Below are 27,272 nucleotides of genomic sequence, written 5' to 3'. Positions count from 1 at the left end.
GTGCATGGGGATAACTTGACCCGCTTTGCTCCTAGAAAGATCATTTTATAGCAGGATTGCAGATGGGCTGTGATGGATGGGACCCGGCCTGAGATTACTGCATTCTGGCAGGAACTGATGAGGGCCCAAGCCACGTGACCAACAGCAAGGGCTGGAGGGGAGGCGGGGGAGGAGTGAAAGATACTGAGAACGTCTCGCCAACACGTCTCTGCACGTTAGAATTTGGGAATAAGGAGGCACAGAAGTGTCATTCTTGCCTCCTGGTTTGGGCAACGGGGTGCACGGGGCACTTACAGAAGACGATACGGTTCAACAGGCAGCTTTCAGATGGAAATTCTAGAAGTGGGGGTCTGCTTCCTTCCCAGTCACCATCGCTAGTTTTCTGTGTGACACTCGTCAGCGCCCCGGCCTCCCTCCATCACTTCCCCCCCCCCTCCCGCCCCACCGTGACACACAGGTGTCTCCAAACACTGCCAGACGTCCCCTTGGGGGACAAAGCCTGACGCAATTGAGGACCCTGTTCTAGAGGCTCAGGGCTTCAGGAGAGGAACAGCGCACAGAAACACGACTCGGGTGTTCGACGTCTGATACGCGTTCCACGGAGCAGCCCTTCCCACGGCCAGTCAGCTCTGTGACACGGAGCACGTGTGTGAGCGTGTGTGACATGTGTCCAGCCCTATGTCAGCACGTTCCCAGGAGTATCTTGTCCGTGGGCACAGAGGCCCCAGGGGCTCGTTCTCGCCCTCCCCGTCCTGTGCCAGTGCTCTGTCTGTAGGAGGAATTTCCGTCCACCTTGCCCTGAGGGCAGAGCCCTGCCCCACCTTGACCCCAGAGGGTGGCGTCCCTCCTCTGGGCCCCTCGCTGCTGTAAACGGATCGTCAGGGTAGCAAACCTAGATGTGACTTTTGACTCCTCTCCCCCCTCACTCATCACATCCAGTTGTAACTGGTTTGTCGAACAGACTTGGCTTGGGATCGGATCAAAACACACCTTCTGATGCTCGATGCTCGTCCAACTGAACCACAGGGAGACCCCGTCAATTTGCACAGCTTATGCTTCCCACTCCCGGAGAGTAGACAACCGTGTTTGCTCTAAGTGTTAAATACTTGATTAAGAAATGAGTATTTCCGGTCCTAAGGACTGGCCACACTCGGGTCTCTTTGCCTGGCTGGAACCTGCTGTGTCCCCTCCCGGGTCAGATCGGGAGGGCAGGGGATAAGGGAGAGGACGCATATACTTACACTGCTCTGTGCCCAGCTGGGCTCTCGCTGACCCTTCCTCTCAGGGAGAGCTGTCCTGCCTTCTTCGGGGGGTATTGTGCCTGGAGACCCCCCACCCAGCCTGTGCACACTAACAGGACAGAGGCCTCTCTCTCTGGAAGTTACCTGGAATTCTTCCCTCAGCCCTGGGCCCTCTGCCATACCACTTCTGCTCCAGACAGGGTCTCCGAGACCCCCACACTGGCCCCTTTCCCACGTGGCCATGCCTGATCTGTAAGACATTTTCTCGCATCCTTCCCCCTACAAGCCCTGTGAACACAGGCCCGCTCTCTAAACGGCCCCGCCCGAGCCGCCCGGAGCAGGGGCCACCCCGTGGCTCTCTCGATCCCAGGCCTGAGCTGCGGTGTCCCCAGCAGATCACAGCTGTCACCGTGGGGCTTGAAGCAAAGAAGCTGCCATCCCCCCACCCGGTCCTCTGGGTGGAAGGGAAGGAGGGGTATGACAGCACAGACTTTGCCCAAGTTACCTTCCTTCCAGAACCCTCTCTCCTTCCTGTCCAGGGTCTGTCCTGTCCTCAAGGAAGGCGGGGCTCCAGGGTCGAGCAGACCTTACTTGTTGTCTCGAAATTCTGAAACATCATACCTCATGTGTCTTGGGGACTTGGTAGGAACTTTAATTTTCATGACTCAGTCATGAAACCCTGTTCGTTGTAACTTCTCGATAACCCTGTTCTTCCGCAAGCCGGGACCCCACTCCCTCTGTTTGCCCGGGGAAACGGCTCCTCATCCTTAGAGGTGACCCCAGATGCCACCACCGCCTCCGTGGCTTCTCCAGCTAGGGTTGACTTCTCATTTATCTCTGCCCCCGCGTCTCCTTACGCCTTTCTTTCTCCTTGCATCAAACCCGCATTGTGTGTGTTCGCTCACCTTCTCTTCCTCGTGGCTGCGAACTTGTGCGGGCCACGAGCCACAGCCCTTTTTGTATTCCTGAGGCTGCTCAGGGTATCGAGCCCTGTGAGGTGTTCCGCAGTCCCCTGGGGAACTGAGGTGAATGCACGTGGCCAATCCGGCGTTCTCTTCGAAGCAACAACCACGCAGCATTGAGTCCCAGGCTTCCGTGTTAAAGTCAGGGGAAAACTTAAGGTAACCACGGCGGGGTGGGGGGGTGCCGATCAGCTTTGTCTTCTTTTCAAGCTTCCCCCTCCTCCCCGCCATCTGGGCGTGAGCCTTTATTAAGCTCACCCTTCCCCCTAGTATTTAGGGGGCGGGGATCATTTAGGCCCCGGTTAAAGAGGACCCTGACCTCCTATAGATTTGGTGGTCTGGAGGTATTCATTGTATTCATGGAAATGGTGGTAAATGTGGTGGTAAACAATTTCTAGAGATTACTTTTTAAATGTGTATTTACTTACTTTGAGAGAGAAAGCATGCACAAGCAGGGGATGAACAGAGAGGGAGAGAGAGAGTGAGCACGAGCAGGGGAGGGGCGTAGGGAGGAATAGAGAGAGAATCCCAAGCAGGCTCCATGCTCCGCGCCGAGCCCGACTCTGGGCTTGATCTCACCACCATGAGCTCGTGACCTGAGCTGACTCCAAGGAGTTGGACGCTTAACCGACTGAGCCACCCAGGCACCCCTTTAGAGATTTTGATACACTTGCTTTACCTGGATAAAGACACAGGCAAACAAATATTCTAGCAATGAAATCATGTCTATAATTGAACATAGGAAGGCTTTTTATTTTTTTCTTCTGTGACGTCCAAGTTCACTAGAACTGTTTGCACTCAAGTGTAGGGGGAATCATGAGCATCTCATGAGGCATTTCCTTTCCAATTCTGTCACACCAGGTCAAAATGCTCTTGTGGTAAAACACAGGCCTTGATTTAGGCTGGCCCCGAGGCTTTTGTCCTCGCCAGGCAAGGAAGTGGCCATGTCCGCATCCTGACTCTAAACTCTGCGCTTACGCCACGGAGCCCGCGACATCCATTAAACCCCAGAGAGCGGATCTGCCCTCACGTCTTCGCCCAGATGCAGCATGAAATCACCGTTCCCACTGGGGGCATTGGCCTCCATACTCACTTTAGCCAAGATAGCCCTTTCCAGGGTTTTAATGCAACCTATCGTTTAGCCAAGGGGATGACAGGACACGTGGATTTTTCACAAGCTTCCGGCCACAGAGCAGTAGTTGTCACACAGTGTTTGCGTGAATGTTTCTGGACTTCTCAGGGCACTGGTGGCAGTATGCTCCTGAGATTGTTTGACCTTGTTTTAAATTAAAGGTTTTGTTTGTTTCTTTTGTTTTACATTTTTAAGATGTTTATTTATATTTGAGAGAAAGCAGCGGCAGAGGGAGGCACAGAATCTGAAGCAGGCTCCAGGCTCTGAGCTGTCAGCACAGAGCCCCACGCGGGGCTCGAACTAACCAACCCTGAGATCATGACCTGAGCTGAAGTCAGAAGCTTAACCATCCGGGACACCCAGGTGCCCAGACCCTATTTTAAACGTTGACTCAACATGTGCACATTGCACAAGAGTAAAATCGAAAAGGCTGCACAGAGCTCTGAGCTCAAAGATCTGAAACTGTCCATAGCTCTCTGATGAGCATTTCTTAAAAAAAAAAAAAAAAAAAAAAAAAGTGTGTTCCCCTTTAAGGCAAGCCCCCCCCCCCCCCCCCCCCCCCCCCAGCCCTACAGCCAGCAGCTGGCCTCTGAGAGCCCTGCCTCAGGACACTGGCTGTGCCGGGCCTAGTAAGTCATCCGTTTGAATAATTTTCTATATATGGAGTCGGAGGTCATGGAGAACGGATATGCCTTTGTTCTCCAAGCACTGCCAAGGGAGGTTTCCCCAGAGCGCGTGCGGATCCGTTCATCCCCGGGGAGTGAGTCCCGGGGCTGCGGGGCCTGGCGGGGCCGAGGAGAGGTGCGGGGCGCACTGGGAACGCTCACGGAGCCCCTGGGATTTGGGGTTCAGTTTCCAGGCATGTTTGCTAATGAACAAAAGTTTTGTCCGGCGCAGAAGAGCATTATACCCAAGTGTGTATGTGGCTGTTTTAAGGAAAGGAAACAGCGACACCCCCAAGCTAGAGAACAGCCCCGCAGGCCAGCGGAGCAGAACCGAGGGCAGGCGCCCGAGACGCCGGGCCCAGCACCGCCCGCCCGGGGCCCCGCCCGGTCCTCCTCCCGGTCCTCCGCCCGGTCCTCCGCCCGGCTCGCTAAGCAGGCACCGCCCCCGGCGCTGATTGGCGTTGTGGGCGGGGGGCGGGGCAGTGCGCCCGGAGTGCTCCTAGGGAGGAGGAAGAGGAGGCAGGGCAGGAGCCCCGGGGGGGGGGGGGGCGGTGGGACGGTGGCCCTGATTGGTGGTAGGGGCGGGGCCCAGGGCAGGGTCGGGGCTTCTCGGGACGGGTCCTCTCGGGGGCCGAGAAGGAGGGAGACCTTGGGGCTGCGGGCGCTGATTGGTGGCAGTGACGAGGGGCGGGGCAAGGATGCGGGCGCTGATTGGTGGCTGATGGAGGGCGGGGCGGGTTGGGGCGGGGCTGCGCGGGGCTGGTCCTCGCCAGGTGGAGAGGAGGAGGAGGAGGAGGAGGAGGGAGCATCTGATTGGTCGTAGTGGCTGTGGGCGGGGCGGGGCGCGGCCGCCCACAGCTGGTTCTCACGGGCTGGTGGCTGCAGCAGCAGCAGCAGCAGCAGCAGAAGGAGTAGGAGGGAGCATGTGGGGCGGCGGGCACTGATTGGCGGTAGTGGTTGTGGGCGGGGCGGGTTGGGGCTGGGCTGTGCGGGGCTGGCCCTCGCCAGGTGGTGGCAGCAGGAGGTGGAGAGGAGGAGGAGGAGGAGGAGGAGGAGGAGGAGGAGGAGGAGGAGGAGGAGGAGGAGGAGGAGGAGGAGGAGGAGGAGGAGGAAGCATCTGATCGGCCGTAGTGGCTGTGGGCGGGGCGGGGCCGCACTGGGCTGGCCCTCGCGGGGCGGTAGCAGCCTCGGCAGCAGCTGCAGCCGCAGGAGAAAGAGTAGGAGGGAGCATGTGGGGCGGCGGGCACTGATTGGCGGTAGTGGTTGTGGGCGGGGCGGGGTGGGGCAGGGCTGCTGGGGGCTGGTCCTCGCGGGGAGGCAGCAGCAGCAGCAGCAGCAGCGGGAGGTGGAGGAGGAAGAGGAGGAGGAGCTGGAGGCCGCTGGGGCAGCGGGCACTGATTGGCGGTAGTGGTTGTGGGCGGGGCGGGCTGCCCGGGGCTGGTCCTCGCAGGCTGCAGGGGGAGGAGGAGGAGGGAGGAGGGAGCGCTGGAGCGCCGGCCGCCGTGGCCGGCTCGGCCTGCCCTTTGTGCCCGCAGCCCGCGCCCCGCGCCGATGGCCGCCGCGCCGGGCTCCCTGGCGGCGCGCACCCGCCCGCGGACCTGACCCCGCGCGCCTGGGATGCGCCGGGAATGCGCGTCCTCCGGGCCTGCGGCTCCTCCCGGCTGGGCGCGGGGCGATGGACCTGAGCATGAAGAAGTTCACCGTGCGACGGTTCTTCTCCGTGTACCTGCGCAAGAAGTCGCGCTCCAAGAGCTCCAGTCTAAGTCGACTCGAGGTAAATGCCGTCGCCTCTGTGCGTGCAGGTACCCGGGTCCCCGCCGCGCCCTGGAGGATGCTGCGGGTCTCAGAGCCATTCCGAGCCCTTTCTATTGTCACATGCACGGTACCCACAGTCCCATGTCTGGGAGTTAAAGTTTTTTGAGAGCTGGTCCGGTTTTTCTAAAATCGAACGCTATTGTTGGGACTTAGTAATAACTGGACCGGTCCTCGGGCTCTCATCGGGGACGAAACTCTGCCCCTGTGGAATTTCTAACTCATTTTGTTCCCGGGTCTGCGCAGGATGCGGGTCAGTCACCGTGCCCACATAGGTGCTCGGGGTAAGGGGGGGCGTTGGGATCCGTGTGGCTGGGCTGTCGCTCCCCCGAAGTCCAAAGTACAGAACCTCCCCGGCGCTCCCCTCGGCTGTGGGTCGGGGTGGATCGGGTTTATGGTACGGTGGCCCACAGCCACACAAGTGCTCCCGTAGCGGGCAGATGTTCTGTACTCGAAATCCGTGTAGCGTTGACCATATGTGTACGTATACGTATATAAAGGTAGCAGTAGTATCCCCTCCCGCCAGTCTGAAACGATGCTCAGTAGTGAAGTGCCTGATGCAATACCCCTGCAGCTCCGGGTTTGATATAGATTCGACCTGAAACCCAGAGGACCCTGAAAATTAATGTCCTTTTCTCCTGTCCCTCATCTTGTCATCTTTGGGTTTCCAAAGTCATCTGTGGACAGTTCTCTGATGTGGTTTTTATTTCAGCAATCAGACCTTCTTCTCCTTATCCCAGTGTTCCAATTACATCGTTGAATCTATAGATGACCAAATGGTGGAACCCTGTTTAAGTAAAACAGAGACATTGTGATGTTGGGGGGAGGGGCTGGCGACACAAGCTAGCGTTTCCCTTCGACATTGCCCTGGCCTTTGCCACAGGGCTGGCGCCCATCTCCGTTTTTGTTTGTTTCTAATGAAGTCGAATCAGTTGGAACAATGTCACATTTTTCATGTTGGCCCTCTTTGTCCAGCTGCCATGATACCCATACGGGCGTGGGTTGTTACAATTAAGAGATCTTTAAGCAAAGCTCAGGGGTAGACATGAATGCAACAGGGAATTACTTGTATAAAAAGTTTCCTTTGCGGTATCACCGAGTCAGAATTGGACTAGATGGGAATCTTTGTGGCTGGGCTCTGAGGGTAAAACAGATTTTTCCAACAAGTACAACTGTTAATCAAATAATGGAGGAGGGCTTGCCTTAAAACCTCACATTGACAGAAATTAAACATATGTTCATTGAGATAAATCACTTTGCTGGATCTCAGGCACTTTAAAAAGCTAAAGCTGATAAGAATAGAAACTCAGAAGAGTATTTACCTTTATGCCTAGTAAGTTTTTATTCATCAAATGCCAAGTTCATTATACAGCTCCTTGTCTCCTTCCGTTTCTTGTCCTTGCCTCAGGGAGGCACACGGGTGAGCCAACTCCCGGGGCTGTTCGGGAAGAAAGGCAACAGATACCAGGCTGAACTAGCGGAGGGTCAGCGATCCTATACAGCATGATATACACAGCCTCCCGTGTCATGGCTCAGCAAAGAGAACCAGGTTTTGAAAGTACCTCAAAAAAAGAATATAATGGGCGCCTGGGATGGCTCAGTGGTTGAGCGTCCGACTTTGGCTCAGGTCATGATCTCACGGTTCATGGGTTCAAGCCCCGTATCAGGCTCTGCTGACAGCTCGGAGCCTGGAGCCTGCTTCGGATTCTGTGCCTCCCTCTCTCTCTGCCCCTCCCCCGCTTGTGCACGCGCGCGCACGCTCTCTCTCTCTCTCTCTCTCAAAAATGAATAAACGTTAAAAAAAAAATTAAAAAGACAAGGTGAGAAACCAAGAGGGGAATATAAATGAGGTTTCTTCAGCGTGAAAATAAAATTTCTAAAAACAATAAATACACCGTCGGCTACGCACGTCCACTGACTGGAAAGGAATGTGATTGATCTATCAGCACGTAATCAATGAGCACGTCATACAGTCTGGATGCTGGATGCTGGACAGAAGCATTAATAGAGAATGAGCAGCCCATATAAAGTACTCTGTTCTCTACAAATGCCTTCACCTGTGTCTTAGGAAAAATCATGTAGACGTGCGTTACTATCCTCAGTCTATTGCTAGGAGGATCTCCCCCCAGAACTGAGGATCTTGATGAAAGCTCACCAGCTGATTGATTCTGCAATTGCTTTGTAAAGACCTAGTATTTGTTCAGCCCTTTTCTCAGCATTGTAGATCCAGAAACCTAAGTCCTGGAAGTCCTGGCCTCACGGTGCCTCCACCTAGTGGGGGTTCTAATAAGTCGCCGACCCTGTGCTTTAGTCCAGTAACTTCCAGATTCCGATTCAGCTGCCTTTCTTTTTCCAGAGAAGGCTGTTAATTTGTTTGCGTGTCCACAGCAGATTATAGGCCAAGAAACGCTCATCCAAAAAAAAAAAAAAAAAAAGTTAAATTTCAGAGGGGAGGTCTTTCCATAGTTTGAGGTTGTGTGATAGGACATATAAATCCTTAGCATGGATGTATATTTCCTGTTTGGACTAAAGAAAAAGACAACTCATTTTGTAAACATGAACATATTGTTTTAATTGTTTCTGTGAAATTTATTTTGTAAAATATACGCAGAGACTGAACATTTTGGTTTTTGAATTCAAACTCTGGTGACATAAACAGGAAAGTGACTGTAGCTACTTTAAGGGTAAAAACACTGTTATTTTTATTAAAACAGCCATCAGGGAGAGACGTGGTCTTAATGTTTTCGTACTTGGTTTTAAATTTAACCTCACTTTAATCTAGAATCCAACATTTGGTAAGCTCTAACCAACAGAGAAGCCAGATTACTTAATCAGACCTGGAAACAGTTTATGAATTACAGCTTAAATATTTTTGTAGTGTCTCAGCATTGCACCAACCAAGATGACCAGGATAGTTGACTCTGTCTGGAATGATTTGGGGAGTTTCTAAATGGAAAGTGGATATCTTTCCTAGACTTCTTTGAGCATGCCAGAGAAAGGCATCAAGCCTCAGTGTCTGCCCTTCACCCTGATCTCAGGGCATTGACAACACTGCCCGAGGATCTCAGCACCTTCCCGGAAGGTGCAACCGTCTCCTGATTCAGCAGCCCATTTTACAGATGAGGAAACGGAGCCCAGGGAAATCCAAAGGGCTTGCTTTATGGTCCTGGCCCCTAGAATGTTGTAAAGGACGCTCTTGCTATAAGGACGTGTGCTCTCATTCTGGGTTGTATGGTCACTGGAGTTTACCAGGTGTTAGACGGGATTTGAAGGAAGGCTGCTGTAATCGTTACAAGGAAATTACCCTGAGGGAAATTGGGATGTTTTGGAATGTGCCCCAAACCTAAGATTCTTCTAGAGAACCTTTTTTGGACGTTAGAAAGTTCCAGGTGAACCTGGGCTTTGTGTCGCAGTCACCTGAATTGGATTCTCAAGTCCACCTTTCACAGCAGCTGGCTCCTTAAACTCTGTGAGCCTCCTTTCCCTGCACGGTGAGATGGGAGAGTAGTTCCTGCCTCAGGGGGTTAAAGTGGCCAGTGTGAGCTGTCGTGAAGACTTAATGCTGCTCTGGATGGCAACACTGCAAGTCAAGAGTTGTCAGCGATGGATACTGATCAATATTTTCTGGGTTTATCGACATTTTTCCTATTGCCCCGTGTCTCCTGCCTCTGTGTGCACCTGAGATTGCCCCTACGGCCTGCAGAACCCACGGCTTGTGCTATCTCAGTACACTGGCAGCCTGGTAATTAAGAGTTCAGATGACCTTCCTGTGTGACTAGGGGAAGAAAAGGCCAGAGATTGGCCCCATTCGCTAAGACGACGTTCCCGTCCCCCGGCTGGGACGGCGATGTTCCTCTATCCTTATCTTACGTACCGCGCTATGAGTCAGCTGTACCGATCCGTGAACCCGTTACCAGTTCGGGTCCCAAAGCCATGGCATCATGAGTTGAGGTGGCTTCTAGAGTCAGGAAATGCCCCAGCATCAGTGGCCCAACTGATGGAGCTTTGGGAAGGAGTCCTCCTTGGCTGGGCCTTCAGTTCCCCAGGAGAGACCCCAAAGCTCCAGTGCCTGGCTTGGGGCCTGGGGAAGGTTGAGAGGGGTTGGCTAGGAAGGGCGTTGAGTGCCTATTTTTTTAAAATTAATAAAAAGTGATATTATGTACTGAGTAAGCTTTATCTACCAATTGGCCAAAGGTATCAATACTCAAAGTCAGTCACTTAAGGAACAGTCATTTTGTTTGGAGTCATCAAAGCCAGGGAGTCGGTTCTCTTTGACCACCTGTCATTTCATCTGTCTTTGACATTTTTGCTGAAAGACGATTGAGGGTGAGTGACAAGGACACAATGTCCTTTAGCTGGGAGACGGATGATGGTGAGCGGTTAAGCGGAAGGAGAATTTCATTTATTTATGTATTCACTCAATTGTTCGCACAACTCCAAGAATTTTGAGCATCTATCATGTACACGGTGCTAAGCAGTTGGTATATGACATGTGATCTTCATATGATCTCTGCCCTCCATGCACTTAAGAATGGGAGAGGCATTCTTGTGAACGGAAGCCCTACAGCGTGGAAGTTCTGTGAAATGACCAGCATCACTGGACTTAAATGGTCTTATGATACCGATTGTCAATTTGTTTCCATTTCCCACGGTGGAAGGTAACTGAGCGCTATCTGTGGGTAGATGTGAGTATTTTTTAATTGCTTACCCCCTTTTAAAGGGAAGCATGATGTGCCGATAAAGTAACTGCTGAGGCACTCTCACCAAGTACTGTGAGCGTTGTTGGCTCTAGTCATGGAGAAAAAGAAAGCTTCCTGGAAAGTCAGACGTTAAGGCTTCTTCTTGGTGCTTGATAGGTAAGCTCTTCCTTTAGATCTTGGGTGGTTTCCCGGAAAACCATTTCTAATTAAAATAATTTTCAGGTGCCTTCAGTAAAGGCACCCAAAAGTTCTATGTTAAGGCTGATTTTTTTATTGGGCTTTCAGAACAACAAAAGGCAGAGACGACCACAATAAACAGTCCGTATTGATGAGTACTTCATTTGCTTACCGTTCTGCTTATGTATGTTTATTCTATTTAAAAAAAAATTTTTTTTAATGTTTTATTTATTTTTGACACAGAGAGAGACAGAGTGTGACCAGGGCAGGGGCAGAGAGAGAATGAGACACAGAATCCGAAGGAGGCTCCAGGCTCTGAGCCATCAGCACAGAGCCTGATCAGGGGCTCGAATTCACAAACCGCGAGATCATGACCTGAGCTGAAGTCGGACACTCAACCGTCTGAGCCACCCAAGCGCCCCTGTTTATTCTATTTTAAAAACACTAAAATTAGGGGCACCTGGGCGACTCAGTTAAGCAGGTCAAGAACTCACAGCTTATGGGTTCGAGCCCCGCATCGGGCTCCGTGCCGACTGCTCACAGCCCGAAGCCCGCTTCAGATTCTGTGTCTCCCTCTCTCTCTGCCCCAACCCCGCTTGTCTCTGTCTCTGTCTCTCTGTCTCTGTCTCTCTGTCTCTCTCTCTCAAAAATAAATAAGTATTAAAAAAAAATAAAGAGACTAAAATTTCTTTGCGGTCATTTTTTGTGATAAGCCTTATACCTGCAATTTCAATACAGAATTTCTCTCCTTACACGGAAGGAAAGTCCCCAAAGTATCATTGCTTGTTCAAAAGTATGTGAAAAGACAGCCGAAAATATTGAGATCTCACCCAATTGTCTTTTTTCACCTCGTTTACACCTTCTTTCCGTAAATCTGCGGGCAGGCAGTCCTTCTGTCGCATACCCCAATACAGCAAAGGAGGTTTCCCTATGTTTTTCCTGCTTTCACAAGCCCAGGAAAGAGCTGAACACCGACTAAGGGAAGGACGGTGTCTCAGTCCACATCATCTGACTTATTACCCAGGATTTCACTCTGTTTCTTGCATGAGAAACTGCATGAACAGTGTCCCGGATGCGGCAGATTAGCAAGTGGGTAGGAGACGTCCGACCTCTCGGATGCAGGGAGGGAGGTGGAGAGAGAGAGAGGCTCTGGGGCTTGAACCGAGAGTCAGGCTAACCAGTGTTGTGGGGGTTATTCAGTACATTCGGGGGCTCCAATGGAAAGTTCCCCTCCAAAATGTGGGGAAATCGAGGCTAGGTCTGTTTGGGATACAGTTGGCAACCAGTAGTCGAGCCAGGAATAACCTTCATCTTTGGCCCGAAGGTTCTGGGCGCGTCAAGCTGACACTAACGGCGTCCTGTACGTGCCCCACCGTTATTTCTGATGACGCGGGTTACGTTGTGTGGTATTTTCCCCCCAGCATTACATGTTTGCTGATATGTTTTCACTGGTAAAAGCTATTAAATTAAACTCAAGTAGGAATTATCAACAAATAGTCTGTTAAGCCACAGAGCGATTTAATCAAGCAAATGGATGAGGCACAAATATGTTCAGTATAAACTGTGGTTCATCGTATCTGCTTCGCAGCTGCGTCAGAAGCCCCTCCTGCTACGAGCCAGTGAGGGGACGCCGTGGTGGTGCGGCTACAATTAACCACTTGGAACCTGCACGCCGGGCCACGGATGGCGAGCGTGTGGGAGACACAAGCCCACGATTTCCCACCGAGCAGGCAGGACTCTGTGTCTGAAACCGCCCGACATGTGCCATGGCACAGACTCTCCCCCACCAAGCTGTAGTCAGGCTCTGAGTCTCCGACCTTGGGCTCCTGTGTCATCCTGTGTTGGGTCTGCAGTGCCCAGGGAATCCCGCTGAGTCCCTTTAGAGAGAATTCCCCCTCTCCCCCCCATACCCTCAATATCTGACCAACTTCTTTTTTTTTTTTTAATTTTTTTTCACATTTTTATTTTTGAAACACAGAGACAGAGTGCAAGCAGGGGAGGGGCAGAGAGAGGGGGACACGGAATCCGAAGCAGGCTCCAGGCTCTGCGCCGTCAGCGCAGAGCCCGACGCGGGGCTCGAACTCACGGACCGCGAGATCGTGATCTGAGCCGAAGTCAGACGCTGAACCGACTGAGCCACCCAGGCGCTCCCCAAATTCCTTATCCCCACCACTCTGCAGCTGATGTCTGCTTGCTCTGGCCCTCCTACAGCAAGAATCCCACTAGGTCGGTCTAGAAAGACTCACCCTGCCCTCACCGACCCTCCAGCCCTGCTTTTTGCCCATAAATCCCCACTCTTCCTTCTTGTATCCGAGTGGGGCCCAGCCTCTCTCCCCTCCCGCGAAACGCTATTGCTGTGCTCCCAGGATGCTGTGCTCCCAGGAATAGTCTTCCTCACTGTCTTTAGCAAGTGTCAGCATAATCTTTCTTGCCTGGCACTTAATGTTGTGGTCATCTGCATATGTACCTGGAGATCCATGAACGGTGTCCCAGGAACACCACCGGTCAGAGAACCCTCCTCAGCTGCACCGGGAAACTACAGAGCATGCATGCCCCCGCGAGCTCTGCTTTACAAAGGTCCTTGGAACCCCCACACCCTGCACTGTGCCACCTCCCCACCTTGCTGGCCCCCTTGGATGCGCTGGATGCACCCCCACCTTGCTGGCCGCCCTTCTCCTGGCCACCTGGCCCTTCCCTCTGCCTCTCCGGGCCCCTCACCCTGTTGAGCTCCTGCCTCCTCAGCGACAAAACAGGGAGAAGCATAGGCCAGTGCTGTCCTCGAGTTCTCAGATGCTCGCAAAGTGAAACGTGCCTCGTCAGGACAGAGTCTGCACTTGGCATTCTGTGGGCTCAGGCGAGGCCGGCTTTGGTTGGACCCTGTCTGCATAGGGTTTTGCACTACGACACAGAAACACAAAGTTTCTCCCCTGTCTCGCCCTTCTGAGTACACATCTGCTTCGGGGTAGTATTATCACCACAAAGCAGCTTTTCCTAAGTCGTGGCTCTGTTAAGGTTACCGAGAGTGATGGTTTAATCGACGTTGCGGACGTTTGAAATGCGGGTCACGGAATAGCAGCTCTTGTTAAAGAGAAGGGGGGTTCACGGGCTGACACAGGGTGGCCGGGGCTGGGGGTGTCGGGAGAGGGGGTGAGGTCCCGGTACATACGCTCTGGCTTCTCACAGAAAATCGTCCTTTCTTTTGACTCTTCTGGTCTCCCGCGTGAAATTAACAAGATTCAAAAACCCGACTCCGAGAACGAGTGCTTAGACTACTGGCCGTTGTGTTCCCTCCCGTTGCCAGAGAAAAGAGGGCTCTGAGTAAGACCCACAAGCCAGGAGAAACATGCTTCGTGCCCTGGAATGATTCGTGTGGTGTGTTTTCTGGCGTGGGATTTTCAGATTTAGCCAGAACACGAGTCTGGGACCTGCTTTGATGGGTGTCTGCCGTTAACGTGAGTTGGGACGCTTTGCATGAGACGTCCTGGCCACACCGGCCCGCCCAAGGCCCACGGGCTCACAGCTTTTCCTAAAATGTGCAGCTGGATTTATAAGGGGAAGGCGGGGAGGGATTTTACTGTGAAAGACTATTTTGGAATGGTGATGGTGAAAATGCTCCAGTGACGACTTAAATTGCTCATCTGGGTCTCAAGGTTCACATTTTTTTTTAAGTTTTATTTATTTATTTATTTATTTTTTTTGAGAGAGCACAGAAGCAGGGGAAGGTCAGAGAGAGAGAGAGAATCCCAAGCAGGCTCCACATTGTCAGCACAGAGCCCAGTGCAGGGCTTGAACTCATGAACCCTGGGATCGTGGTCTGAGCCGACATCAAGAGTCAGGTGCTCAACCGACTGAGCCACCCAGGCACCCCCAGCAATGTTCACACTTTTGGCCCAGGATAACTGCAGACTTTCTAGAACTAAGGTTGGATATAATATTGATTTCCAAATGTACCTTCCTATCCCAAGTATAGCGTGGACAGTCCCTTTCTAAGGATGAAAACACCAGAAAGCATCCAACTCGGAAATGTGGGTACAATGCAAGAGGAGGCCGGAAGTTGCCTTGGAGGGTCTTTGTGCGAGGAGGCGGAAGGGAGGCCGGAAAGGCTGAGGAAGCCCAGCGGAGTTAGTGCCTGTGGGGCCCCCCATTCGCGTGGCCGTCCTCCGGTGAACCACTGAGGTGCGTCACAGCCACAGTCCACGGGGCGAACGCACAGAAGTGCCACTGGGGACACTCCTGTCCCGGGACTTGCGAGGACGAGTCTCTGGTTGGCTCTGAAGAGAAAGGAAAGGAAAGAAAACCAGACGAACAAAGCAGAAGAGAGCACTTATTTTTAGAACCCCTTCGGCCTCTCGCATTCCACTCGGATCGTAACTACTTTAGGGACCAGGACGTGTGCTGCTGGGATCGCGGGAGCCACTCTGGCCGACTGTCCTCATCCCAGAGAACCCCTCGAAACAGCATGCGGCTGGGCGTGACTTGTGCGTGTCTAGATCTTATGTTTCGAGATCTTGCATGAATTTTGATGTGTAACTGAATCAAGACTCTGTAGGCTCCATTCCGGCAGCGAAGTAAAGAAAACTGTGTGATCTGAGAGGATATTCTGAGGTCGGTCCACAAAGGGCCCGTGTACACGACATGCTCAGTGTGCACTTCAGTGTCTGTAAACGTGTAGACTCTTAAAGTTTTCTTTTTTTTTTTTTTTTTAATTTTTGAGAGAGACAGAGACAGAGCGTGAGCAGGGAGGGGCAGAGGGAGAGAGGGAGACCCAGAGTCCGAAGCGGGCTCCCGGCTCCGAGCTGTCAGCACAGAGCCCGACGCGGGGCTCGAACCCACAAATCGTGAGTTCGTGACCCGAGCTGAAGTGAGACGCTTAACCGACTGAGCCCCCCAGGCGCCCCTGTCTTAACGTCTTCACTGGCACCTACAGCTTTTTTCTTTGACAGCCTGTGCTGTTGAGACTGGCGACAATAGGACTTGAGTAGTTGACGTGAGAACAGACGAGGTGACTCTCAAAATGAACGGGCCGTGATCATTTTGTAGGTGCTCAAGGGAGGGACAAGAGGTACAAACCAGAGGCCCTGACGGGGCTCCTCCTTACTAGGGGTGGCGGGCACGGCGAGTCGTGGGGACACGGCACCCGCCTTCCCGTTACTGTCTCCACCTCCGTGCAGAGCGAGGGGAACCTGACCCCTCTTCCCAGCTGTGAGCGCGGCCTTCCGCCCCCGCTTCTTGTGCCGCACCCCGTCCAGCCCCTCTGGGGACCCTCCCTCCACCCCCGTGTCGTCCCCTACCCTGGCTGGCTGTCCCTCGGCCCCTCCTCCCACACCCAGCCTCCCCCTTTGCTGGAGCCCCTCCGGGGCGTGGGTCCAGAGCTGCTTTCCCGGAGGACTCTGGCTCTGGAGCACGGACACCTGGGCGCAGAAGCCCTGGGAGGTTGGGGGCAGAGAGGTCGGCAGTGCCGCGAGGCCCGGGAAGGAGTGGACTGTGCCACCCTGGGTCCTCGCCCAGAGGGCGGTTTGTGTTCGAGATCCGTCCGGAGGGAAGGAAGGTGTCGGCAGAGAAGCGACTTCCTCGTGGTGTGGGCTCGGTCACCCATTTCTGCGATGTTCCAGGTTTTTATCCCCCGAATCACATCCGCTCCTGCCGGGTCAGGCCCGGGTCTGGGGAGCTGCCCCAGCAGGTGCGGAGGAACGCGCCTGTCCTCGGCTGCCGACGGCCTGGGCCTGGCTCCTCTGTGCTAGCTCAGCGCTTTGTCACCATGTGTGAACTTACAGAAAACCTGCAGCTGACCGGGACCCATCAGGCTCGACGCCAGTGGCTCTGGGTCCGTGGACAGCGCGCGTGGCCCCCAGGGCTGTCGTCCTGCCATGTCCTATATGGATGCTGCCCACGTAGCACGTGTGTTCTGGGTCGCTGTGTGTGAAGCCCTCGGAGGCCTTCGGTATTAACCAAATACTCACCGCGCGCCTAGAAATGATCTACGGGGCTTGCGTTTAGGGGGTTAAAGCGTAGGGGCAAATGAGCACGACCTGAGACTCATGGTGGGGGGAGGTAAAACCACGGTGTGCGTGCAGCAAACAAAGGATGATAAAACCACACGTCAGCGCGACACCGTCCTGGCAGCGCGAGCTTCACGCTCTGAGGCTGCTGTTTGGCGAAACTTGTCCACACAACTGGTGTCTGATCCACACTCACAGTGTAGCCGATACGAGCGTCGTCCTGCAATAGGGATTGTGGAAAAAACAAGACAAATCGTTTTTATCACTTAAAGTTTTTCAAAAGCTGCAAAAGTATCTTCTTCAAAACGTTTACTTTTGAGAGAGAGCGCGAGCGGGGGAGGGGCAGAGAGAGAGGGAGACACAGGATCCCAAGCAGGCTCCAGAGCCGTCGGCACAGAGCCAGACGCGGGGCTCGAACCCAGGAGCGGTGAGATCATGACCTGAGCCGAAGTCGGACGCTCAGCCGGCTGAGCCCCCCAGGCGCCCCAAAAGCTGTAAGATCGCTTCAGAGGTTCAGAAGCTGTCAACATTTTAAACTCCCAGAAATTTTTAAACATAATGCATAGCAGCAATTTTTAAAAACTGAGAAGCCAGAAAGGCCGATAAGGATTTGTGCTTTAGACCTTGTGCTTCCAGAGGAATAAGTTTAATTCCAGGAAGGTGGCTTTTGAGACAGCTCTGAAGGCAGTTGCCCATGAAACGTGAAAGCCTCCCAACTCCAGATGCTGGGTTTTTGTGACAGGTCATCTCACGTGAACACTGATGTGCCCGAGGCCGCTTCCGGGCTGGTGGAGGGAGTGGTGGCCGTGGAGGGACGAGTGGTGGCCGGTGGACAGCAGCCAGGATCTGCCGCGGTTCCCTGTGTGCGCGTGGCCCCCGGACGTGCCTCCTGCAGTCCCCTACTCCAGTTCAGCCTTTGTGGGCCAACGACGGTGTCCTTCCTCCGTGGTTGAGGCAGGAAAGTGGCGGCTTCCCTAAAGTTCCAGACGGCCGGTGGTTCATTCCGACCTGACCTGACGTGCCCGTGTCCAGGACTTTCCTTAGCTCACAAGGAGAGGGCCACCCCATGTGATATGTTCAGAAGCCTTAAGACGCTTTTCTTAGCCCTCCGTCCGTCCCGCGATGCTCCCTCCTCGTCTTCCCTCCCCTCCGCGAGCTCCCCTGTGTGCTGCGTGACCAGTGAGCCACAACCTGGGAAGCACCTGTCAGCATGGACGGGATGTTCTTTGCACCTTGCGGACGCTCAGCTGAGATGGATCCTTTAGTTACTAGAGCCGAAATTCTACAAAGGCAGGTGAGGAGCACGGCCGTGTGTCCCGCTGGGACTCCGATGGCAGGAGACACGGGCGACGTAAGGACAGGAGGGGCCCGGGCTCAGGGCTGCCCGCTGAGTCTCCGTCAGCCCGGGGAGTGCGAGAGAGCCCAGCCCCAGAGTCCACACCGGGGAGCTGGCCGAGTGTGCCGGCGTGGACCCGCGGCATCCTCGGCCAGTTGGGAGGCTGGATAATGGCCCCAGAAGGGGTCCATCTGAGTCCTGACCCCAGGGCCCTGTAAACGTGATGGTATTTGGCAAAAGGCACTTTGCAGATTGAATTAAGTGGAGGGTCGTGAGGTGGACAGTCCCGGACGATCCGGGGGCCCCGGGGCATCACCTGTCCTTCCAAGACGGAGGTCGGGGGACACTGAGAGGAGGGAGCAGAGGACACGATGGGGGAAGAGCCAGAAGCTGGAAGCCAGGGGACCCGGCCATTCAGGAGCTTGCAGGAGGGCCCAGCCCTGTTCACACCAGGGACACCGGCTTTGGACTCCTGGCTTCCGGAACCATCGGAAAAGTCCGTGTTCTTGTCAGCCACTGAGTTTGTGGCGATTCGTCCCAGCAGCAGACGGACGGGCACCGGAGGTCAGTTGGTTTTGAGTTGCACCCCCAGTCGTGGGGGAGGCGGCATCCACGAGGGTCCTCAGCTCTGAGCCTGAGCGCCTGCAGGGCGTCTCAGGGCCGCCGTGTGGGGGCCCCACACCGCGCGAGGCTGGCGGCCGACGACCCAGCGCGAGCTGTGGCCATGGCTCTCTCAGAGGCTCTCGGGGCGCCTGGGAGGCCCTGCCTAACCATCGCTCAGGCAGTAAAGGTCTGGGGAGCACTCTCCCGAGGGGTGAAGCTTCTGCTCATGGAGCTGGTGGTCTCGTGGGGGAAGAGGAAAAGCCAGATCGACCGAGCAAAATGTACCGACAGGGACGGGGTTGTGGAGAAAGGCCACACGCAGTGAGCGGGAAGCCAGGGGGACAGAGGAGAGCAAGCTCTGAGAGGGCGGCCCGGGGAAATGTCTCAGTCTCGGGACCATTTTAGCAGGGGGGACAGAGCGGGGACACAGCTCCCAGTGTCTCTGTTCCTCGGGGAGAAGCAGGTGCATGCATCCTGAGGGGGGCAGCTGCAGGCCGGCACACCCAGAGCAGGAGGACCAGCGCTTGCGGGGGGAGGGGGCTTGCAGCTTGGAGGGGTCGGATCTCAGCCTACAGGCAGCGACACCCCAAACGGGGTCCTTCTGGGGAGTGACAGGGCTCTGTGTGCCTCGGAAAGCCCCTCCCAGATGGGGTGCGGGAAGCGGACCCCTGGGTGGTGGGGGGGGGGGGCGGAAAGCTGCATTTGATGAGGGAGGCAGGCCCCGGCCCCCGTGTAAGTGAGAGAGGGGCCGTGGGCCCTGCCCCATGGAGGCCCTGATGGGCCTCAGTGGGGAGATCCCAGGGTGCCTGCTGGGATTCACGTTGGGCTCTCCTTCCCAGGGGACAGTGCGAGGTGCCCCCAGACAGCCACGTGCTTTGCACGGTAGCGCGGAAGACAGAAGGGCTTTGGGAAGCGCGAGTTTCCCCTCACGCCGCGCTCGGTTTGCAGTGTGGAGCCGCGCCTCCCGCCGGCCCTGGCCCCCGTCCGTCCACGGGCCCGTCACACACCATGTCGGAGGCACTGGTGGGAGGCCGTAAGTGCAGAGGCAGGCGTGTGTCCGGCCTGGACGTTTTCCTGATTGTGACGGTCAGACTTCCCCTCCAACTTCAGAAATCCGGACACACGTTTTTCATCAAAGACCTGAAGTATTAAGGAAAGGTCCTGAAAAGTTGATAAGAACGGACGCCTCGTTTTCCGCAGGCTGTGCCTCCTCTGTGTGTTCTGAAGGCACGAAACATGTACTTATTTTTAAAAAGAAATAGTCGGGGCACCCGGGGGGCTCAGTCGGTTGAGCGTCCGGCTTCGGCTCAGGTCATGATCTCATGGTCTGTGGGTTCGAGCCCCGCGTAGGGCTCTGTGCCCACAGCTCGGAGCCTGGAGCCTGCTTTGGGTTCTGTGTCTCCCTCTCTGTCTGCCCCTCCCCTGCTTGTGCTCTGTCTCTCTCTCTCTCTCTCTCTCTCTCTCTCTCAAATAAATAAACACTAAAAAAGAAATAATCAAGGGATGGGTGTGGAGAAGAGTGAGGAGGGGGAAGGAAGAGGAGGGGAGGTGGGGAGCACAGTCAGCAAAGGGGTCGGAGCAGGGACGGGGGGCAGACATACAGAGAAGGGGCGTGGAAGAAAGACAAGACCGACACAGAGAAGATTCGGTCGTGGCCACTTGGGAGGAAAAATCATCAAAACGTGGGAAGAAGTCACGCTGTCCTGAGCGTGACCGCAGCATGGCAGGCGGGAACGCGGTGGGAATGGGCAGAGGGTGCCCTGTAAGCTACGTTGGAGACACAGGACTGCTCGAAGCCAAGAGGAAAGGGCAGGGGCACGGAGCGGGGGCACCGGAAGGAGCTCCTCGAGTCTGGGCCCCTCGCCCTGGTTCACAGCTGGGGCACGGAGCAGAGGTGCAGGATGTGATTCTGGAGCGAACTCGGCTTGTGTGCTGGCGGCTTCTGCTTTTCCGCGGTCCCCTCACCAGGTGCTCGTTGCAGGGAGGGTAGACGCCTGTCGGCAGATGGGGGGGAGGGGTGCCCGGGATATGTCGCACCTGGCAGACACGGGGTCGGGGACAGGCTGAGCCGCGAGCTTCCCCAACGGGACCCGGGAGTCTCCCCCAGACTCTCCTCAGGGGGGACAACCAAGCTCCCTCCTGCTGCCCCCAGTGGGCAGAGCTCTGGCCTGCAGGGGTGACAACATCAAAGAAAAACCAGAGGGCAGAAAACACCCAGACGGGACTTGGAGAGGGACTTTGGAGAGCAAGTCCCATCTTTGTTAATTGGCGGTGTTTGTGCTGACGTCACAGAACGCGGCAGGCCGACAAAGCAGAGGGTGTTCCTGTGTTTAGGTGACCGTGGCCGGTGCGCTCCCGGGATGTGGGTGCTGGAGCCTTCCCCCACCCCCCCCCCCACACCCGTGGGGCGTCCCTGTCCGCGGATGGGGCCCGAGGAGTCTTCAAAAACAGATGTATGAAAACGTAAGAACATATTGCCAACCACACAGCCCAGGACAGCAGCTGCTCGGAGCCCAAGGAAGGACGAGCCCTTGTTCAATGTGATCAAAGAGTCCAGAGTGGCAGCTCACGCACGCTTGGTTCACTTCCCCTGGGTCTTCATGAGCCAAGGGCTCGTGAATTTCACTCTCCTACAGCGTCCTTCGTCACCACCAGCTCCTTCAGGTTGTGAAAACGCGGCTGGTGAAACGCACCAAGTGCATTTCAGGGACACGTCCGTCCCTGAGACAGACCCCCAGAGTTCCTCCATCTGACCGCGAGGTCCAGCCTCTGGATGGGGCCGGTACAGACAGCAGGGCAGAGCCAACCTTAGAGAAGTGAAATCAGAGCCCCGTATCAGCTCGAGCCCCTGGTCTGTATTACCTGGGGACATTCAGTTATGGCATCTAGCCAGTCCCTTTCATCGTTTCAGCCAGTTTCATTTGCGTTTTCACTCATGCAGATAAAACCGTCCTGGAGCACGCATGTGATTTCATGAACTCTTTATAGGAACCCTAAGAAGTAGTATAATTATGCCCTTTTCACAGATGAGAAAACGAATATTAGAAGATCACATAGCTTGACGGGGTCGTGCTGCTCGTACTGGGAATTGAGGACCAAACTCGGTTCGTTGCCTCCAGAGCAGGTGCCCGTAGCCACTAGGATGCGCATTAGAGTCAGAGCAGCGTGTTTAGACCACGTGACCTGTTCCATGCACACTGGCCAGGAAACTGCCATCCCAGAAGTGTTTTGTGTCTAAGAAATGAGGAGGGGACTCCCTGGGGAGGTATACACGGTGTCTGAGTCCCAGCGTCCCTTGTGGGGGATGCCTCGTTCGTACAGGTGCTCAGCAAGGAAGCCGTGTGTGACTGCTTCCCATCCCTGTGCCCAGGGGGGCTCAGGAGGCTGGTTAGCGGGACCAGCCCCTTCCCGGTCCAGGGTTTCCGGCCCCAAACCACTGATGGTTCCACTAAACCGCAAAGCTTTTGATGTCCCTGTAATGACAGCAGCGAAGGGCCCGTCACCACACCTGATTTCCACCTTTTGCTACTGTTTTGGGTCCTTGTGGTGTCCTCATGGCAAAGACTGCCGTGAGGGGCAGAGCCAATCGCGTGAAAAAGCACAACTGAGGCTGAGCAGATCCCCAGAGGAATTACAGCCTCGAGAAGCTTCCCTGGGAGGGGGGCTTGGTCCCACTAACGCATTTCTGTGACTGTTTCTTTCGCATCGATGGGCGTGTGTGGTAAAATATTTAACCGTTTTAGAAACAGGGATAGAATTCTGACAGAAGGGGGGCGTGTCTTTATAGGATGTGGATTTGGAAAACATAATAGTCATACTTTTGTGTTTCCAAACATAGGGGAAATGCTTTTTCAGAGTTTCCGGTTTAATTGAGGTGGTACCTGGGGAACACTAAAGTTACATAGTTTTCATTCATTGAAAAAAAACCCAAAAGGTATATTTTATATGTCGCTAATCATTGTTTATCCTTTTGGGGTGTTGAGTGGGTCTAAGGATACTTTTGTTCCTTTTCTGTCTCCTTTTCTTTCCCACAGTAATCTCCAGTCTAAAATCTAGATCATACAAGTAATAATATGAAAAAGTAAGCATTCAGAACAAGATAAACATGGGTGTTGATTCTAGGAATATTATTTTCCTTATTATACTTAGCTTCCCACTTCTTAAAATTATTCAGTCGTAACTCTACGTAATAACTAGATATGCATATGTTTATTTTGTGGAATAAATTTCACGAAAGCATTGTAACGTTGTTTTCTCTGCCATCATTTTCCATATGCTATCATGGCCAGATTTTTACCAGCCCTGTCTTTTAACTGTAGTGACCATATTTTGATACATTTCTAGAAGGAATTGTTTACATTCAAGAGTGTACAAAACCATGACGTACAAGATAAAGACTGACGGGCGAACCACATTTTCTGCCCCAAAGGTATCCACAAACGTGTGTGCTAAATGCCTTTGTAAGTGTTTGGCATGAGGAAACCCACCACCTAATTCCTAGGATCTTATCTCTGTTCAGCATGCTGAGTTCATTCCTTTGAATCGCGTCCTTGATGGACAACTAATGCTCTCAAAATTCAAGAAATTTGCCTTAACTCCCACCCCTCCCTCTGTGGCCATTGCCTGTGGTGACTGGATTATCTTCTTCACAGGAAGGACCAGGAGCCATTTGCCTTTTAGGCTTCATGGTATTGTTAGCCTGTACTAAGCGCCTTGCAGGCTCACAGAACCCCTTCAGAATCCCTTTTTACGTGATGCTTCCCATTAAGTATTGCTGTTCCTGGCAAACTATTTGGTAGTATAAGGTGCAGTGTTGAAATACATAGCAAAAGGTAGGAGTGTAGAGAACAAAAATCGAAACAAGAAAAAAGAGTAAGAATGATTTGAAAAATGCGTAAAAGAAGGTAAATGAGTAAATCAGGTGATGTGAAGCTGATGAGCTCACTTTATCTTGAAGGTAGCAAGGTATTTTCTGATTAGAAGAAGATTCCAGTTTGTGAACTCCCCATTTTCAAATAACTATAAGTTAATGAAGTATACTTGATACTGAAACCTTTCTGAATGAAATCAAGATGTTGGTAATTTGTAATACACTTTAGAAAAAATGTCTTATTTTGAGAGACTACATACACTAGTGGGGGAGGGGCAGAGAGAGACGGGGAGGGAGAATCCCAAGCAGGCTCCAAGCTGTCAGCACAGAGCCGACTGGGGGGCTCGATCTCACAAACCATGAGATCATGACCTGAGCTGAAACCAAGAGTCAGACGCTCAACCGACTGAGCCGCCCAGAAGCCCCTATAATAGATTTTTGATGTTTTGATGTTCTAGGTCATTAGTAGGAATATGAAACATCGTGTCCACCAGTGTGGCTGCAACAATGTTTTTTTTTTAATTTTTTTTTAATGTTTGTATTTATTTTTGAGAGAGAGAGAGAGAGAGAGAGAGAGAGAGGGAGAGACCGAGTGTGAGCGGGGGAGGGGCAGAGAGAGAGGGAGACACAGAATCTGAAGCAGGCTCCAGGCTCCAAGCTGTCGGCACAGAGCCCTATGTGGGGCTCAAACCCATGAATCGTGAGATCATGACCCGAGCCGAAGTCGGACGCTCAATCGACTGAGCCACCCAGGTGCCCCAACAATGTTGTATATTACAAGGATGATGGCGTCCCCGGGCAGCCCAGCAGTCCTTTCTGTGAAGACCCCGAAAGTAGATTGAAATCATGGTGTCTCCACGTGTCTCCTACCCTGGGACGCAGTCTTCAAACATCATGTACAGACTTGCGGTATATGAAACAGACTTTGGAGAAGAGCCACCCTGCTTTCTGGTGATGGGTGGGGGGGAAGGTGTTCATCCTCCCAGGATATTAGACATCCCCGTATCAGAGGAACTACCATGAACTCACTTACCTCTGCTGTCTCCACCCATCTGCTCGAGTGGAGACGACAGACCCCCTGCCACCACCCCCCCCCCCCCCCGCAAGCATTTTCCAGAGGCCAGGGGACATCGGCTGAATTTGGGCTGACCCTATTATACATTCCGGAAGTTGCGCTTCAGAATAAATTCTGAATCGTCCAGTTCTTTCCGATCAGTTCACTTTCCTCTTTCGTGTTTCAAAAACTTTTGAAATCCAATACAGTTAACCTACAGTGTGATATTAGTTTCGAGTGTACAATATACTGATTCAACCCTTCTGCGCCACACCCAGTGCTCATCAGGATACGTGTGCTTGTAATCCCCTCCACCTGTTTCCCCCACCCCCCACCCCCCCCTCTTCTGGTGACCATCATCTCCTCCTCTATAGTTAAGAGTCTGTTTCTTGGTTTGCCTCTCTCTCTCTTTCCTTTGCTCCTTTGTTTTGCTTCTAAACTTCTGCATGTGAGTGAAATCATATCATATGTGTCCTTCTTTGACTTATTTCACTTAACATCATACTCTCTAGCTCCGTCCACATCCTTGCAAATGGCAAGATTGCATTCTTTTTATGGCTGTGTGTGTGTGTGTGTGTGTGTGTGTGTGTGTGTATACACCACATCTCTACCCACTCATCAGTCGATGGACCCTTGGGCTGCTTCCATAATTTGGCTACTGTAAATAGGGCTGCTGTAAAGGACGCTGGCATCCCTTCGAATTAGTGTTTTTGTGTTCTTTGGGTAAATACCGAGTGCAACCGCTGGGTCGTAGGGTAGCTCTGTTTTGAACTTCGTGAGGAACCTCCACGCTGTTTTCCACAGTGGCCGCATCACTTTGCATTCCCGCCAGCGGTGCACGTGGGTGCCGTTTTCTCCACGTCCTCACCGACACTTGTTTCATTCTTTTCTATTCTTCAAAAAAAATATCTCTAGCTTCCTGGTTGCTCGGACTTGGGAATAAACATAGCTTTATGTCTAAATACGTTTCCGATATAGAAGAAACAGAATAAACACCTAAGGAATAATTCCACATCCATGGGGGGATCTGGTTGAAGGCTGACAAGTTGAGAAAGCTGTTCCTTGAAGAAGAAATAGAGCGAGAAACGAATGAGAGGAAGTTCTGCAAGACTCGGGGGAAAAAAGCCTTTAGACCCTTTCACCAATTTCAGAAGGTCGCCTCTCTCTGGGTGGTATCCGCACACATATGCCTTTATGTGCCTTTCAGATCCAAACAGTCGTCAGGAATGTTATCTGTCCCCTGATTGTTGTCTCCCTAACAGATGGACGTAATCCCAAGCCTGTAGCTGGAAATTCTCGGGTGGGGATTGGCTTCTCCCACATACCGATCGGTTGATAAATTAGATGTGAGGATCTCGATTCAAGCATTTTCTTATTTTTGTAGCACCAAACTGGATTAAGTTTACAGGGACATAGGGATACTTGCTACCAGCATACGAGTGAACAGAGGGACCCGGCTTGTATACCTGTGAGTGCCTGCGTTTTTGCAGGGGCCAAGGGAGCATCCGTCATGCCCTGGGGGTGGGGGGGGGGGACTCCATAGCCTAATTATGTCCTCCTTTCCATCCTAATCCTCTCGCAGTGTCTCTAAGCAGACATCCTGGGGAAACTGCCCGTCGTGACTTCAGCCAAGGCCTCCTGAGGACCTTTGTGAAAAACTCTATAGTTTTTTCTGAGCGTTGAGTCCAAATTTGAGGTTAGATGTGGGAGAAGAAGGTACCGTGCGCCGTGTTTAAGTTGCGCTGTCATAAAAGGCGCCAAGAAAGTCCCTTCTTTGAAACGCCTCAGGATTGTTTGGTTCTAAATTCCCTTGAGTATCAGGACTTTTTTCTGTTTGTTTGATTTTTATAAACAACTTTGTGAGATCTAATGCACATACCATCAAGGTCACCTAGATAAAATGTGCAACTCGGGGGCACCTGGGTGGCTCAGTCGGTTGAGCTTCCGACTTGAGCTCAGGTCATGATCTCACGGTCTGTGAGTTCGAGCCCCGCATCAGGCTCTGTGCTGACAGCTCGGAGCCTGGAGCCTGCTTCAGCTTCCGTGTCTCCCTCTCTTTCTGACCCTCCCCCATTCATGCTCTGTCTCTCTCTGTCTCAAAAATAAATAAACATTAAAAAAAATTTTTTTTTTAAATGTGCAACTCAGAGATTTGTAGTCTATTCACGGAGCTGTGCAGCCATCAACGCACTCGAGAACATTCCTCACCCCCAGAGGAACTTCTGGACAATTGCTACGACACCTGTTTTCTCCTCCACTGGCGTCCAATAGCCTTAGGGAGCTACTAGTAACTTTCTATCTCTGCAGATTGGCCTACTTTGGGTCTTTCCTACACGTGGTGTTTTGTGACTGGCTTCGTGCACTTACCATAATCTCTTTAAGGCTCATCCATTGTTGCCAGACGTGGACACATACGTGTGGCCAGAGCACATATTGTTTACCTGGTAGTCAGCTCACAGACAGCTGCATTTTTCTCACTTTTTGGCTTTTGTGATTAATGCTGCTATGAGCAACTTTCTGTGTGGACACAAGTTTTGCTATCTCTTGGCTATGTACCTAGAAATGGAATTACTGAATCAGATCGTAAGTCTGCGTTTAAGCTTCTGAGGACCCTCCAGGCTGTTTTCCAAAGTGGCTGCCGCGTTGTTGTTCCCAGGGGCAGTGAGGGAGGGTCAGATTTCTCACCGCCGCTTGCTATGTCAGTGTCACTCACTGTTTTGG

The 27,272-nt window shown here is 53.0% G+C and overlaps 1 protein-coding gene across 5 annotated transcripts in view; it reads left to right on the top strand.

Moving 5' to 3' along the window:
* Positions 1 to 27,272, top strand: part of RPS6KA2 (ribosomal protein S6 kinase A2) — a 345,870-nt gene that overhangs the window by 175,294 nt on the left and 143,304 nt on the right. The window contains exon 1 of one of the 5 annotated variants that reach the window (XM_045500256.1): positions 5,352 to 5,774. The exons of the other annotated variants lie outside the window; for them this stretch is intronic. Coding sequence (XP_045356212.1) covers positions 5,676 to 5,774 — 99 coding nt within the window. The 5' untranslated portion in view covers positions 5,352 to 5,675. Of the gene's footprint in view, positions 1 to 5,351; positions 5,775 to 27,272 lie in introns of those variants that run through there. 5 annotated transcript variants of the gene reach the window in all.

Source organism: Leopardus geoffroyi, chromosome B2 (genome assembly GCF_018350155.1).
Source record: "Leopardus geoffroyi isolate Oge1 chromosome B2, O.geoffroyi_Oge1_pat1.0, whole genome shotgun sequence".
Lineage (NCBI taxonomy): Eukaryota > Metazoa > Chordata > Mammalia > Carnivora > Felidae > Leopardus > Leopardus geoffroyi.
The sequence above is the reverse complement of the archived record's forward strand: the minus strand, read 5'-3'. Positions and strand labels throughout refer to the sequence as shown.